The sequence below is a fragment of the Panthera onca genome, chromosome F2 (genome assembly GCF_046562875.1).
Source record: "Panthera onca isolate mPanOnc1 chromosome F2, mPanOnc1 haplotype 2, whole genome shotgun sequence".
Classification (NCBI taxonomy): Eukaryota; Metazoa; Chordata; class Mammalia; order Carnivora; family Felidae; genus Panthera; species Panthera onca.
This window is the reverse complement of record NC_138356.1, coordinates 82458964-82471561: the sequence shown is the minus strand read 5'-3', so window position 1 is coordinate 82471561 and position 12598 is coordinate 82458964. Positions and strand designations below refer to the sequence as shown.

Sequence of the window (12598 nt, the reverse complement as noted above, 5' to 3'; positions counted from 1 at the left end):
ATCGACAGGCAAGCCGCGGCAGGTACAGAGTACAGCTTCTCCAGGAACAACCCTTCTGTCCTAAAGTTAATGTCTTACTAGGTGGAAAACCACCTCAGCTTGACAATAGCCAGGCCTCAGGCATCTTAGGAGTCCTCTTTAGCAAATCAATGGCCCTCTGGACGCCTCGCATTTGACCTTGCTCCCCCAACTTCATAGCATATGAGGAGCCACTCCTCACGACCCCAGGGCAGCTCTCCCTGCCCACGGGTCCTGGCCCCGTGCTTTAATAAAATCACCTTTTTGCACCAAAGACGTCTTCGAGAATTCTTTCTTGGCGGTGGGCTCCGGACCCCCCACCGTCACCCCCAAACCTCATCACTTGTACATTTGTATTTGTGTCTGTACATGTTTGCATGTGTTGTGTGCGTTTGTGTGTTGGGGGCTGCGAGGCCCACGGCTCCTACGTGGGGGCTCTCTCTCCTGCAGCCCTGCCTGTGTCTCTCCCTATTCCTGCAGGCAGTCCCCCCGCCCCCCCACCCCAGGGCACGGGGTCTGGGGCAGAGGACCCAGGCAGGGGCCATCCACGGGCGGGCGAGAGGAGCAGTGCCACACTGCCCAGGGCCACCACCAAGGGCGGCCCACTGTGAGCCCGGCTGCCCTGAGGCTTCCGGGGCCACCGCCTCAGGTGGGGCGAGGTGGGGTGAGGCAGGGCAGGGCGAGGTGGGGTGAGGCGGGGCGGGGCGAGGTCACCACAATTGCGGGTCCACATTTTCAGCTCTTCAGCAATAACCAAAACAGGAGGCCGATGTCAAGCCTAGCGCCATGACCTGGGCTCCTGACTCTAGAGAGGACAGGAGTCAGCCTGAGAGGGCGGGGGTGAGCCTGTGGGGAGGAAAGGTGGAAAGGGTGGGAGGGGATGGCCCACAGCCTATCCCCTCCCCGGGTCCCATTCCAGAGGAAAGGGGTGGCCCCCAGGACATTCTGAGGGCCAAGGAAGTCTGGGGTGCCATTATGTCCTCCTCCAGCCCCCTCTAGGTCACACTGAGGGAGATAAAGCCTGCCGTGGCCTAGGGGTGGGCGAGCCCTGGGGTCCGCAGCTAGGGCGGACACTGTGTCCCTGACAGCGTGCGGTGACCAGGGACTGGGAGCCTTCGTGCCTGGACGGGTCGGGGAGGCTGGGCCTGGGGGGGCCGCTAAGGTGCAGGAAGGTGGAGGGCGCTCGCTGCCACCAGGAACCCCATCCAGGGGAAGGGGCCGGTGCAGGGGTGGCAGTGGGCAATCCAGCACAGACCCTGCCCTGGGGGTGCCCTGCCCTGGGGGTGTCCGGCCCCTGGCCAAGACGAGGCAGGTTGCTAAGATTCCAGAGACAACCCCGAGGGCTGGGTGGAGGTGGAGGAGGGAGCGGGAGCCGGGGCTTAGGGACGGGAGTCCGAAGGCAGCTGCATTCCAGGCACTGGGGTGGCCGGCAGGCCCCACGGGGCGGCGGGGCGGCTGGAGGGCGCCAGGTTCCCGGGGTCGGGGGGGGGGGGGGGGTGGAGGGGGGGGGTCGGCGGCGGGCCGGTGCAGCGCCCCCAGCGGGAGCCGCTCAGGCCGGTCCCACCCGACCCTCCCGGGACACTCCGGGCGCCCACGCCCTCCGCGGCACCCCGCCCCCCAGCGGCCCCGCTCCCCCTCCTCGGGCGTCACCCCTTGCCGTGTTTGTGTCCCGCCCTCGGGGCCCCTGGGAGCCCTGGCCCGGAAGAGCGGCAGTGGTCAGCATTCGGGACCCGCCCGGCCCAGAGAGCGCCAACGCTGACAGCAAGTCCCGACAGTCCCAGCTTTGGAGGGACTGGGTGACCCGCGGGGCATCCCTCCCGCTGGCTGCCTGGGCCACCCCGTCACTAGCTCTGGACGCTGGGGCGTGCCCGCAGTGGCCCGGTCAGCAGGCTCCGCCCGGCAGGCGCTCAGGCAGCGTTCGGAGGGTCGCCGGGCCGCCTGGGCAGCCCCAGAGCAGGGCGACTGGGTTCAAGGGCGGCTCCGGGGGCGTGGGCAGCAGGAAGGCACTGCACAACGGCTGCTTCCTTTTGGAGTCCCCTGCTGCGACCTGTCTGGCCCCCTGAGCTTTCTGCCTGCTGGCGGCGGGGGCACAGAACCGTCTCCCACCCCACTGGGCCTCTGCAGGAGGAAGCAGCCCCCTTGCTCACGCTTTTTGTATTTTGAGCCTCACTCCCCTCTGCCCTGGCCAGGACTAGCCTTTCCGCACAGCTGGAATCTGGGCATTGCTGGGGCAGGAGGGGGGATTATGGGCTGTTTGCTCAGTGCCCGGCACTGGGAGGTTTGTCTGGTGAGGTTCATCCATCCTGGTCCCGGAGAGCCTGGTGGAGATGCTGCCATTTAGGGAACGGTAGACCAAACACTCTCCTCCCAGAAGGATCTGGCTCAGAGAGTACGAGGGTCGTGCTGTTCAGTGAGGGCTAGTGATGCCGGCGTGCAGCAGGGGTCCACAGGGTCCTCGAGGGCAGCTGTCTTCCACACTAACTTCCTGCTCTCTTCCCTCTGGGACGAAAGGCTTGGGGACATCCATGGGGTAGCAGTCCCAGCCTGCCAACCACCTGTTCCCACCTGAGTTGGGTCACCTGACTCCCACCCGCCTGCAGATCTGGAGGGAAGGAGGAGGCAGGGAAGGGAGACCCCCAAAGGGGTGGGGGTGCTGGCTGGGTCGGTGGAAGGAGGGAGCGGCTCAGGCAGGACAGATTTGACATTTTGTGCTGTCCATCCTGCATCAGGCCAGCCCTGACTCATTCACAAGGTGACAGTTGTAGGATCCTCAAGAGAAACAACACAGGGCAAGTCCAAGAGTGTTCCCCAAGCTCCCGAAGGGGGATTCCATCTCAATCTTCAAGCACTCCCCTCCCCTGCCCTCATTTTGCCAAGGCCTCAGGATCTTACACCAGTCCCAGTACGTAAGTCACCCTGAGCCTGTCTCCATGGCCGCTCCCCTGGGGTGCCTCTGGCTGCCTTGTGGGAGAGGGAGAGGTGAGCTCCAGTTAGAGTTCGGCAAGGACAGTGGCGGTGGGAGCGGAGGAGGATAAGACAAAGCATGGACAGGGCTGGGCGGTGCTTGGAAAGGGGCCAGAAAAGGCCCAGGAAGCAAAGATGGTTCCAGATAGATTCTACTTCTCGAAGACATCTGGGTTGGGAGGGATTCCCAGTGGGGTTCTGCAGCCTGAGCGCAGAGGCAGCCAACGCAGGCTGGTCTCCTCGGCCAGGCACGTTATTAGCATCATTATTTATATTTTTATCGCAACTGCTTGTTTTCATACTTTTTTTTAAGGTTTATTTTCGAGGGAGCGTGAGCGGGGGGGGGGGGGGGTGCAGAGAAAGAGGGAGACACAGAATCCGAAGCAGGCTCCAGGCTCCGAGCTGTCAGCACAGAGCCAGACGCGGGGCTCAAACCCATCAACTGTGAGATCGTGACCTGAGCCGAAGCTGGACGCTCAACCGACTGAGCCACCCAGGCGCCCCTCTAACTACTTCTTTTAAAGCAAATAAGAAGTGAGAATTACAATTTACTGGCAAATTTTCCATTTCCTGTTCTCTTTCTTCACACAGATGTTTCCACGTCCTATCATTTCCCTTCAGCCTGAAGAATTTCCTTCAACATTTGCTATTGCACAGGCCTGTGGCAAACACGTTGCCCATTTCATGTGGTAAAAAAAAAAAAATTACAACATACAAGCTGTCACACAGCTATTTCTAAGTGTCCCATTCAGCGGCATTAAGTACATTCACAGTATTGTGCAGTCATCATTTCTTTCCAAAACTTCTTCATCGTTCCAAACAGAACCCTGTACCCACAACGTTTTAACTCTCCATTCCTCCTTCCCACAGCCCTTGGTTACCTCTAATCTACTGTCTCTAGAAATTTGCCTAGTCTAGATATTTCACAGAAGCGGAGTCATACAACATACGTCCTTTTGTGACCCGTTTATTTTACTTAGCAAAGTGATTTTGAGGTCCACCGTTGTCACAACGGGGATCGAGAAGCAGTACATTCCTCTCCGAGGCTAAATCATAGTCCACTTTCTGGACAGACCACATTGTCCATCCATTTATCCTCGGGGACAGCTGAGCCGTTCCACGGACCATTGTGAATAGCGCTTCATGGAGCAGCGGCGTGAGTCCCCGCTCTCACTCCTCGTGGGTGCACACGCAAGGTGGAACTGCTGGGTCATATGGTAATTCTAGTTTTGACCTTTTGAAGAACCTCCAGATTGTTTTCCCCAGCAGCTGCACCATTTTGCACCCCCCAGCAGCGTACAACGTTTGTACATCTGTTTTGCACTTGTTCCCGCTGATAAACCGAAATCTTTCATGTTTTCAGAGCTTCCCCGCCCAGGGACCCCTCGTTCCGGAGTTTCCTCTCCTGCCCTGGCCCACGGGGCAGCGTGAACAGAGAGCCTCTCCGGCGTTCGTGCCACCAGGTCCCCCCGCAGAGCCTCCACAGCGTAATTCTACGCGGAGAAGGAGCTGCGCTGCGGCCGAAGACGGGTCCGGACTTCGGCTCCTCGCCTGGTCCCACAGGGAACGAGAGCCCGTAGCACCGGAGCCAGCTGCCGCCGCACCAGGTCCGAAACCACCCGCCTTCGGCCGTCTCCCGGCCCGTGCGCTCGCGCCCCTGGCCGGCGCGCCGCCCCTTGGGCTGTGCGTGCGTGACCCGCCTTTCCGCCGGCGTTGCCAGGACGACGGCGCGTTCCTCGCAGCCAGGCCAACGCCCTGGCCCAGCTGCAGTGCGCAGGCTCGGAGCTTCCGTGGGCCCCGCCCCGCCGGCGGGGAAACAGTCGCGCGGCGATGACGTCTCGGGGGCCTGGCCGGGCGTCGCGGACTCCGGAGATGGAGGAAAAGGAGCAATTACGGCGACAGATCCGTCTCCTGCAGGGTGGGTCGGGTCGGGTCGGGTCGGGTCGGGCCGGGCCGGGCCCGGGTCGCGCGTCCCTTTCTTTACCCTTCCTTACCTCACGAAGGGCCGCTGCCCGCCTCCCCGAAGGGGGTCGCTCCGCGCCCTCGGTCTGGACGGCCAGGTCGGGTCGGGTGGGGGCGTGGGTAGGGTCGGGGAGGCGGTGGGGAACCCCGAAGGGCATCCGGGCCGGCCGGGGTCAGCCCCTTGCCCGTTTCTCCGGACGGGTAGTGCGTGTCCTTCAGGCGCTGCAGCGGGTGGCGGCGGGGCCGTCGCTTAGTAACCGGCGGGAGGCATTCCCCCCCCCAACCCCCACGGGCGGGCACTTCCTCGGCGCCCTGCCGCTCTCGGTGCCACACAGTAGGGCGGAGAGCTTGACCTGGTGTCGCGTGGCAAAGCCCCTGGACGCCTCGTCTTGGCTCCTTCCCTTCACACAGTCACAGTCCCCTTGATATTCCAAGGCCCCCACTCGCCAGGCCTCAGTTTCCCATATTTTCAGTTTTTACACCCAAGTTGAGGTTTCTGTTCTGAAAAATTTCCCCGTTTAAAGTTTTCCCATGAAGAGAAGACTTAAGGATTTGGAAAATGTGTATGGGGGAGAGTCCAGGCGGGCTGGTCCAGCCTGCCAGAGGCTTCTGTCACAGCTGTCCTGGCGTGTCACCAGGTCTGGACATGGCTTTTCTTGGGTCTGGGGACGGGACTTGTGGTGGGCAGCGTTGGCACGGAGGACTTAGCTACTGGTTTGCCGGTTGAGGCCTAACTCCCTGGGGTGTTCCAGCTGAACCTGTACCCCTCCGGCCCCGGGACCGCTATCCCCTGTCGGGCCTCCAGACAATCAGGGCTCTTCTCCCCTTAGAGGAGGACGGTGTGACATTCCCATCAACTGTGGAGTGCCGACCCCTGTGTCACTTGTCTTACGCTCATTGTCCCGTGCGCCGGGCAGGGGGGATTATTAAGGAGTACTCCTGCCTCCTTTGCATCCGTGGGCAAGCCAGAGGGCCTCCGTGGCTGACCGGCCCCCTTGTTGGGCATTAGAGCATGGGGCCTTGCTGGTCTCTTCATATCAAGTGACATTTCACCTCAAAGCATTGTGGACCCGGTATAATACTCCCGACAGATTAGGAACGTGAAGCCACAGGGGTGTGTTTTCAGTGTAAGCGGCTAGGATGGAAGCAGACTGATGGGAAAGGCTCATGGGAAAGATGGGCGGAGGGAACTCGGGCTGAACTGTCCTGGGGCCAGGCGGGGGCTCACGAGGGAGGTGGGGTCTGTGGGGTGTCTTGTCGGCTGATGCGCCTCCGGGGGACTGGGCTGTTGGCCGAGTTTACTGTCAGCCTCCGGTTAATTGAGCCCGTGATTCTGCCTTCTCAGGTCTGATCGATGACTACAAAAACCTCCATGGCAACGCCCCTGCCCCGGGCACGTCGGCCGCTGCCCGCTGGCAGCCACCTGCTTACAACAGCAGCAGGGCCTTCGGTGCCAGCTACCCTCGTCCCGGCCGGAGGGGCTTCTCCCTGAGCCATGGGCCTGCATGGCGCAAGAAATACTCCCTGGTGAATCGGCCCCCAGGAGCCTCAGACCCGCCCGGTGACTGTGCCGCACAGCCACCTCTCAGGGCTGGGGGCAGCCGGGGTCCTGACCCCGCGCAGTATGTCCTGGAGAGGCAGGTCCAGCTGAGTCCAGATCAGAACATGGTTATCAAAATCAAGCCACCATCAAAACCGGGCTCAGCTAGCGCTGCAGGGGTCTCTCGGGGTTCCTTGGAAGGATGTGAGGACCCCTCCTGGAGCCACCACAGGCCTCAGGAGGGCGAGGGCGAGCCCCCTGGTGGGCAGCAGCAACCCTCGAGGCCGGGAAGAGCCAAGGGGAGCTGCGGTACAGAGGACCCCCTTCTGGTCTGCCAGAAGGAGCCTGGCAAGCCTCGGGTGGTAAAGTCTGTGAGCAGCGTGAGTGACAGCCCCTCCGAGCCCCGGCGGACTGTCAGCGAGAGTGCGGTTGCGGCCAAGGCACGCTTCCTGTCCCCCACCCTGCCCCAGCGCAGTGGCGCGGCTCCGGGCCGGAAGGTGGGCTCACACTCTGTGGCCAGCTGTGTCGCCCAGCACCTTGGAGATGGGAGAGTGAATGCTGGCCACCCGGATCAGCCGGCTTCCTCCGGCTCGGTGGCAGGCCCAGCCAGAGCAGCTTCTGGACCCAGGCAGGCCCGGGAGGCCTCACCGCTCGTGTCCTGTCGAACCAGCAAGTTCCGGAAGAACAACTACAAGTGGGTGGCTGCTTCAGCCAAGAGCCCCCGGGCCACTCGCAGGGCCCTCAGTCCCAGAGCAGCCTCGGAGACCGTGTGCAGGGCCCCCTTTGGCACAGCGGCACAGGGGGAGAAGCCACAGCTCAGAGCTGATCCGGATGCCAAGCCCAGGAGGTCGTCCGCGTCCTCCACGCTCGGGGCCTCCCCCAGCAAATACAAGTGGAAGGCGTCCAGCCCCTCGGCCTCCTCATCCTCCTCCTTTCGTTGGCAGTCGGAAGCTGGCAGCAAGGACCATGCCTCCCAGCTCCCACCTAGGTTCCCCCCAGGGGACAGACCGGCAGTGGGACCCAGCGGCTTGAAGCCCCTCTTCAGTGAGACCACACTCTCGGCTTACAAAGTGAAGAGCCGCACCAAGATCATCCGGAGGCGGGGCGGCGCTAGGTAGGTGCCCCTGCCAGCACCCCAGGGTCCTGTCTGGGCAGGCAGGGGGGCAGGCCTGGGCCTGGCAGCTCCCTGCTGGGCGTGCGGAGCGTGTGGGAGGGCTCACCTGCGGGGCCGTGGGAGGAGGCGATGAAGCATCACCGGCCACGGGTCCAGCCGAGCGTGGCTGGCGGCGTTACTGTACCCAGTGCAAATGAGGCTGGGGTTACTGGGGTAGCCGGGGATCAGCCAGTGACGACAGGGGGAGCCCTCCCATCTCCTGTTGGTGACAGACCAGAGGCTGCTGGGGCAGCTTCTGTTCCGGGTCCACTGGGTTTGCGGATGATGCTTTATACCCAGCTACGCACTAGGTCCGCAAACCCAGGGCGCACCGGGAAGTCTGCCTCCTTGGCAGCCAGGTGACCAGGGGAGTCACTGTTTCACTGAATACGGGTTGTTTCCCTGGCCCTCCACCTGCAAGGATCGTGCAGAGGCTAAAAAATGGCGTTGTGGCTCAGGTTTGGTCTGGGGTTCGGACTTCATCACGGCAGCTGGTAACTGCGAGGGCAGAGTCACTCTCACTGAGAGTCCCCTTTGGAGGTCCTTCCTGCTGTCTGACCTTGGTCCTTGGCCTTGCTCTCCCAGACAGTTAAAAAGTCCCCTGCCTTTTCTGGACGGTGGCCGTCCTGTCTCGGCTGATGTGGACAGGGGAGCTGTGAGCAGTAGCCTCTCCTGCAGAGGTGGCTGGGGGCAGCTGGTGGCGGCCCCTCCCCTGCGGTGGCTCCTTGGCGCTGCCCCCAGCCCCCAGCCCCACTGGAGAGTTCATCCGGCCTAGGGACACCGAGGGGACCTGGTGCAGATACACCGGGTGGGGGTCAAGGGTTGGGAGCCGCTCTCCCTCTGCCCCGGCTCCGGGCTCTCAAGTGGGGGAGGAGCGCACGGGCCGCTGCTGAGAAGGCGGGCAGGCTGGGACCTCCCGGGGTGATTCCACGGTGCTGGGGTCTGGATGGGCAGGGGTAGATGGGGAGAGCCGCCCTGCTGGGGGAGCCCATTGGGACCTGCCTGCTCTTTGTCTCTGCAGCCTTCCCTGCGACAAGAAGAATGGCGCCCCGCCTGCCGCCACCGCCAAGAGCCAGCTGAGCCTGCGGCGGAGGCAGGCCCCCCGGGGGAAGAGCAGCCCCGTGCTGAGGAAGAACCCCAACAAGGGCCTGGCGCAGGTCACCAGGCACCGGCTGTGCTGCCTGCCTCCTGGCCGGGCCCACCCCCCCACCAAGGAAGGTAGGCCCGGGGGGAGGGGGTCATCTCCTGCAGCTGCGCCGGCTCCGCTCGCCTGTTACGAGCCACCTTCCCCGTCCCGAGGACGCTCAGCCTGGGGGGCGGCGGGTGGCTTGGGCCGGAGTGGAGGGGCGGTCCGGATGGACGTCTGTCCCCACAGATGAGCCGTCACACCGGGACGCTGCTCAGGGCTGGCCGTGTCCACAGGCCCCTTTGCGTCCTGCTCCGGGTTCTGGGGGTCTCGGAGGCATGGGGTGGGGTGGTCCCTTCCACTCTCCTGCCGCCTGCATCCTAGCCCACGGGCACCAAGACGTTTCCGTAGTGACTTGCCCCAAGGAGGGTGGGTCGGGGCAAGTGGAGATTGGGTGGCTGGGCCAGGCGCCTCAAGATGGTGATATTTCAGTGAAACTTGAGTACCAGGGGTGTCGCGTGAGGCACCTTGGGGAAGGATGTTCCCGTCACAGGCGGCAGTGTGTTGAGTGGCCACGGCTATTGCAGATTCTTGCTCTGAACGGAGGCTGAGGGGAATCGGGGACTGTGGCTCTGGTGCCTGGTGGCTGACTGTGACCCAAGTGGGCCCAGCTGGTCCCAGCTTTCTGGGTCCTCCGTGTGCAAGCTCCCCTTCCTTAGCGGGTCGGAGAGCGAGCAGACAGTGTGATCTGGGCCCCAGATCCGCCCCTCCGGAAGGGCCGCCCTGGCCTGCTGCTCTCAGACCCGCCGGCACCCAAGCTGGGGTTTCTGCCTCTGGCTGGCCTGGGAGCTCCCTGCTTCCTGCCCTGCCTTCTTGGGGGCCAGAGTGCTCCGCAGAGCTGGGTTCCCGGAACGCCGGTGAGCATCCGCCGGGCGTCACCCCCCTTTGCTGGGCCTGGAAACAAGTGTTCGTGGAGTTGCCGAGCCAGGTGTTGAGTGGGGCAGGGTTACACAGACCGCGGCCTGGGCCCCTCCATACCCTTCTTGTGTCCCAGGTGCAGGGTGTCCTAATGGAGGGGTGGGCGCCGAGGGGGTTTGCAGGGCATCCCAGGTGCGCACACTCGACCTCTTCAGCCTGTACTCTTGGTGTAGCTTGGCCGCCCTCCCAGGAGTCCGGTGGGGCTGGCCTTGACTGTGGCCTGGCCAGGCCTCTGCTGTCCGTGTCCCCAAGGAGCCTGGTGTGGGGGCAGACAGGCCTGAGCCAGACCGTTGCCATTCCCCATAGCAGGCACCCCAGAGGAAGGAGCGCTATTCGTACGAATACTTCTCCCGACTTGTTACTGAGGGCCTGCAGCCGCGGACCCCTCTCCGGACGGGGCAGGGGGCAGACGACTCTGGGGCCACCAAACAAAGCTGAGCCTTCCTGCCAGGCAGGTGGTCAGGTGTGCCGTGTGCCCTTCCCTGCTCCCAGCAGGAGGACTCTGTGCGGCTGGGGGCTGGGGCGGGGGCTGCCGTGGGCGCGGACTGGATGGACCGGCGGGCAGTGGGCCTGCTACCGGAGCTGCTGGCTGAGGGGCCTCTGGGGAGAGAAGGACACTGGCCACGTAGGCCGCGTCCTGGGGCCATGGCCTGGAGCTGGCACCCTCACAGAGCGACCCAGGCCAGTATGTTCTAGGACACTCAACTGTGGCTGCCGGGTGGACAGTGGCCTGGAGGAGTGAGGGGCTGACGGGGGTGCTGGGTCTGCGGGTTTATGGGCGGGGAGGGTCTGTGGGTCACCCTGGAGCGGTGCCCGCAGGCTCAGGACCACATGCTTGCGTACCTTGCTTATGGGGCCTGGGATGACCGTTCTCTGTCTGGGCCTAGAGCTTTAGCGGGTGTCGCCTGAGGACGTGGAGGTTGCCTCCTGCTGGTGGGGGTGTGTAGTGCTGTGTGAGAGGAGGAGAAAGGCTTTGGGCAAGATGGGGTTGGGGGGAGGGGGCTGACACAGTCCCTGCCTTTACACTTCTCTCCACTAGGGGGCGGACGGATAAGTTTGTAGTTAGAGGAGAACCCTCCATCCCCACTGCCCTGGCCGGAAAGTGCAGGGGTTGGCGGGGTGGGGGGTGGGGGGGAGAGGCCTGTTGAGGGAGGGGCTTGGAGAAGCTTCCGCTCACTCATCCACTTATCCATCCCCTCCCTCCATCCTCTCCCCATCCATCCAACTGTCTGTCCGTCCATTCGTCCATCCGCCTATCCATCCATCCACCTTCCATCCGCTATTCCCTCAACCTGTTTATCCGTTTATCCGCGCACCCTCTTATCCCCCCATCCGTCCTCCATCCCCCATCCTCCATTCACGTGTCCTCCACCATCCTGCGTCTCCCCGCTTACGCCTCACCATCACCCCAACCATCCGGCGAGCGTGCATCGAGGGCCTCTGTGCAGGGCAGCGTGCTGGCTCCCGTGGGCCCTGACGTGCTGGAGCCGCATCGTTGTCGTGAAGACGGACAGCTACTGGGTGTCGTAAACTAGCTGAAAAGCTCCTCTCAGGTGGTACAAGCGCTCAGAGGAAAGGGAAACGTGGGATAAGGCGGTGGAGAGCTGTTGGGAGGGGTGGGTGGTCAGCTTTAGCCAAGCGGTTGGCGTCTCTGAGGAGGGGACATCCAGACAGACCGGCGTGAGGAGAAGAGAGGCGTAAATGCTGTGCCTGTCCGCGGGTGACGGGCACGGGTGGGAATGAGCTCTGCCGTGCTGCAGGAGCAGAGAGGGGTCCTGTGTGGCCGGCTTCCCTGAGGGTGGGAGGGGCCGAGGCCAGAGGGAAGGCGGGACCTGATGATGGGCGGGTGGGGCAGGCCTCCGTAAGGCAGGGGGCGGTGACATGGGACCTCCATGGGACCTGCATGAAGATGCTCGGGGATGCGAGGTGGCTGTGTTGGGGGCCCCAGGAGTGTCCGGCAGGGCTGGAGGGGCAGTGAGCCAGGAAGAGCCTGTGGCCAGGTCAAGGAGTGGGGTCCTCATTCTCAGAAGTGGGCAGGAAGCTCAGGGAAGATGCTGGTGCACGGGCCTAAAACGCTGGGCACGTGGCTCCAGACATGCCACCCTGCGACCTGGAGACTGGCCGAGGAGGTTGTGGTGGGACCAGGAGTGGGGACGAGCATTCCCCTGGTTGGAGGACTACCAGGGAGTCAGTGGGTGACTCCCCCAAGCACCTTCTTCTGTAGGGTCCACAGGCTTCCCTCTCTTGTGTCCCTCCTTCCCCTGCTGCACCTGCCTGTCCCCAGGCCAACTGCGAGCTGCCTCACACACAAGTTTCCGTTTACTGCCGTGGGCATTTGGAGTGCAGACCCTGGGCTCTGGCTCGGGCTCGGAGCCCTCCGGCCATGCCTTCCTGTGGTGGACAGGCCGCTTTGAGGGTTCCCTTCCCCGTTTCCCCACACAGACCATTGGCTCAGGTCCAGACTTCCTTGGAGCAGTGTAGGGGAGGGACCTGAGCCCCTGTGGGCTCCTGCCGAGTGTGGGGGGGGGTGTGGGGGAGTGCGGGAACGGAGTGAGGACAAGGGTCAGGCTTCCTGAAACTGCCCGCCCCCACCAAGGTCCCTTCTTCAGCCCTGCCGAACGGCCTGGTGGCCAGCAGAGGGCGTCCTTGCCCCTCTTATTCGTCCGTCCACCTTTTTCTGGTAATTGATTGCCTAATTTCCTCTTTATGTGAAAGAAAGCAGATATCAAGTAATTTGCAGCAATAACCTGCTAATGCTAGGCCAGTATCGAAACTCCCCTGTTCATTTCAAGTGGCAGATAAAACACTAATACATAATTATCCTTGCAAATTGGATTGTTTTAAATAACCAAAAGGC

The 12598-nt window shown here is 63.0% G+C and overlaps 1 protein-coding gene across 2 annotated transcripts in view; it reads left to right on the top strand.

Moving 5' to 3' along the window:
• Positions 1 to 4768: 4768 nt before the first annotated feature.
• The window catches only part of ZC3H3 (zinc finger CCCH-type containing 3), an 88080-nt gene continuing 80250 nt past the window's right edge, over positions 4769 to 12598 (top strand). For both annotated transcript variants that reach the window (XM_078441741.2, XM_078441740.2), the window contains exons 1-3: positions 4769 to 4900; positions 6290 to 7598; positions 8659 to 8855. In XM_078441741.2, the coding sequence (XP_078297867.2) occupies positions 4813 to 4900; positions 6290 to 7598; positions 8659 to 8855 (1594 nt within the window). In that variant the 5' untranslated portion in view covers positions 4769 to 4812. The remainder of the gene's footprint in view (positions 4901 to 6289; positions 7599 to 8658; positions 8856 to 12598) is intronic.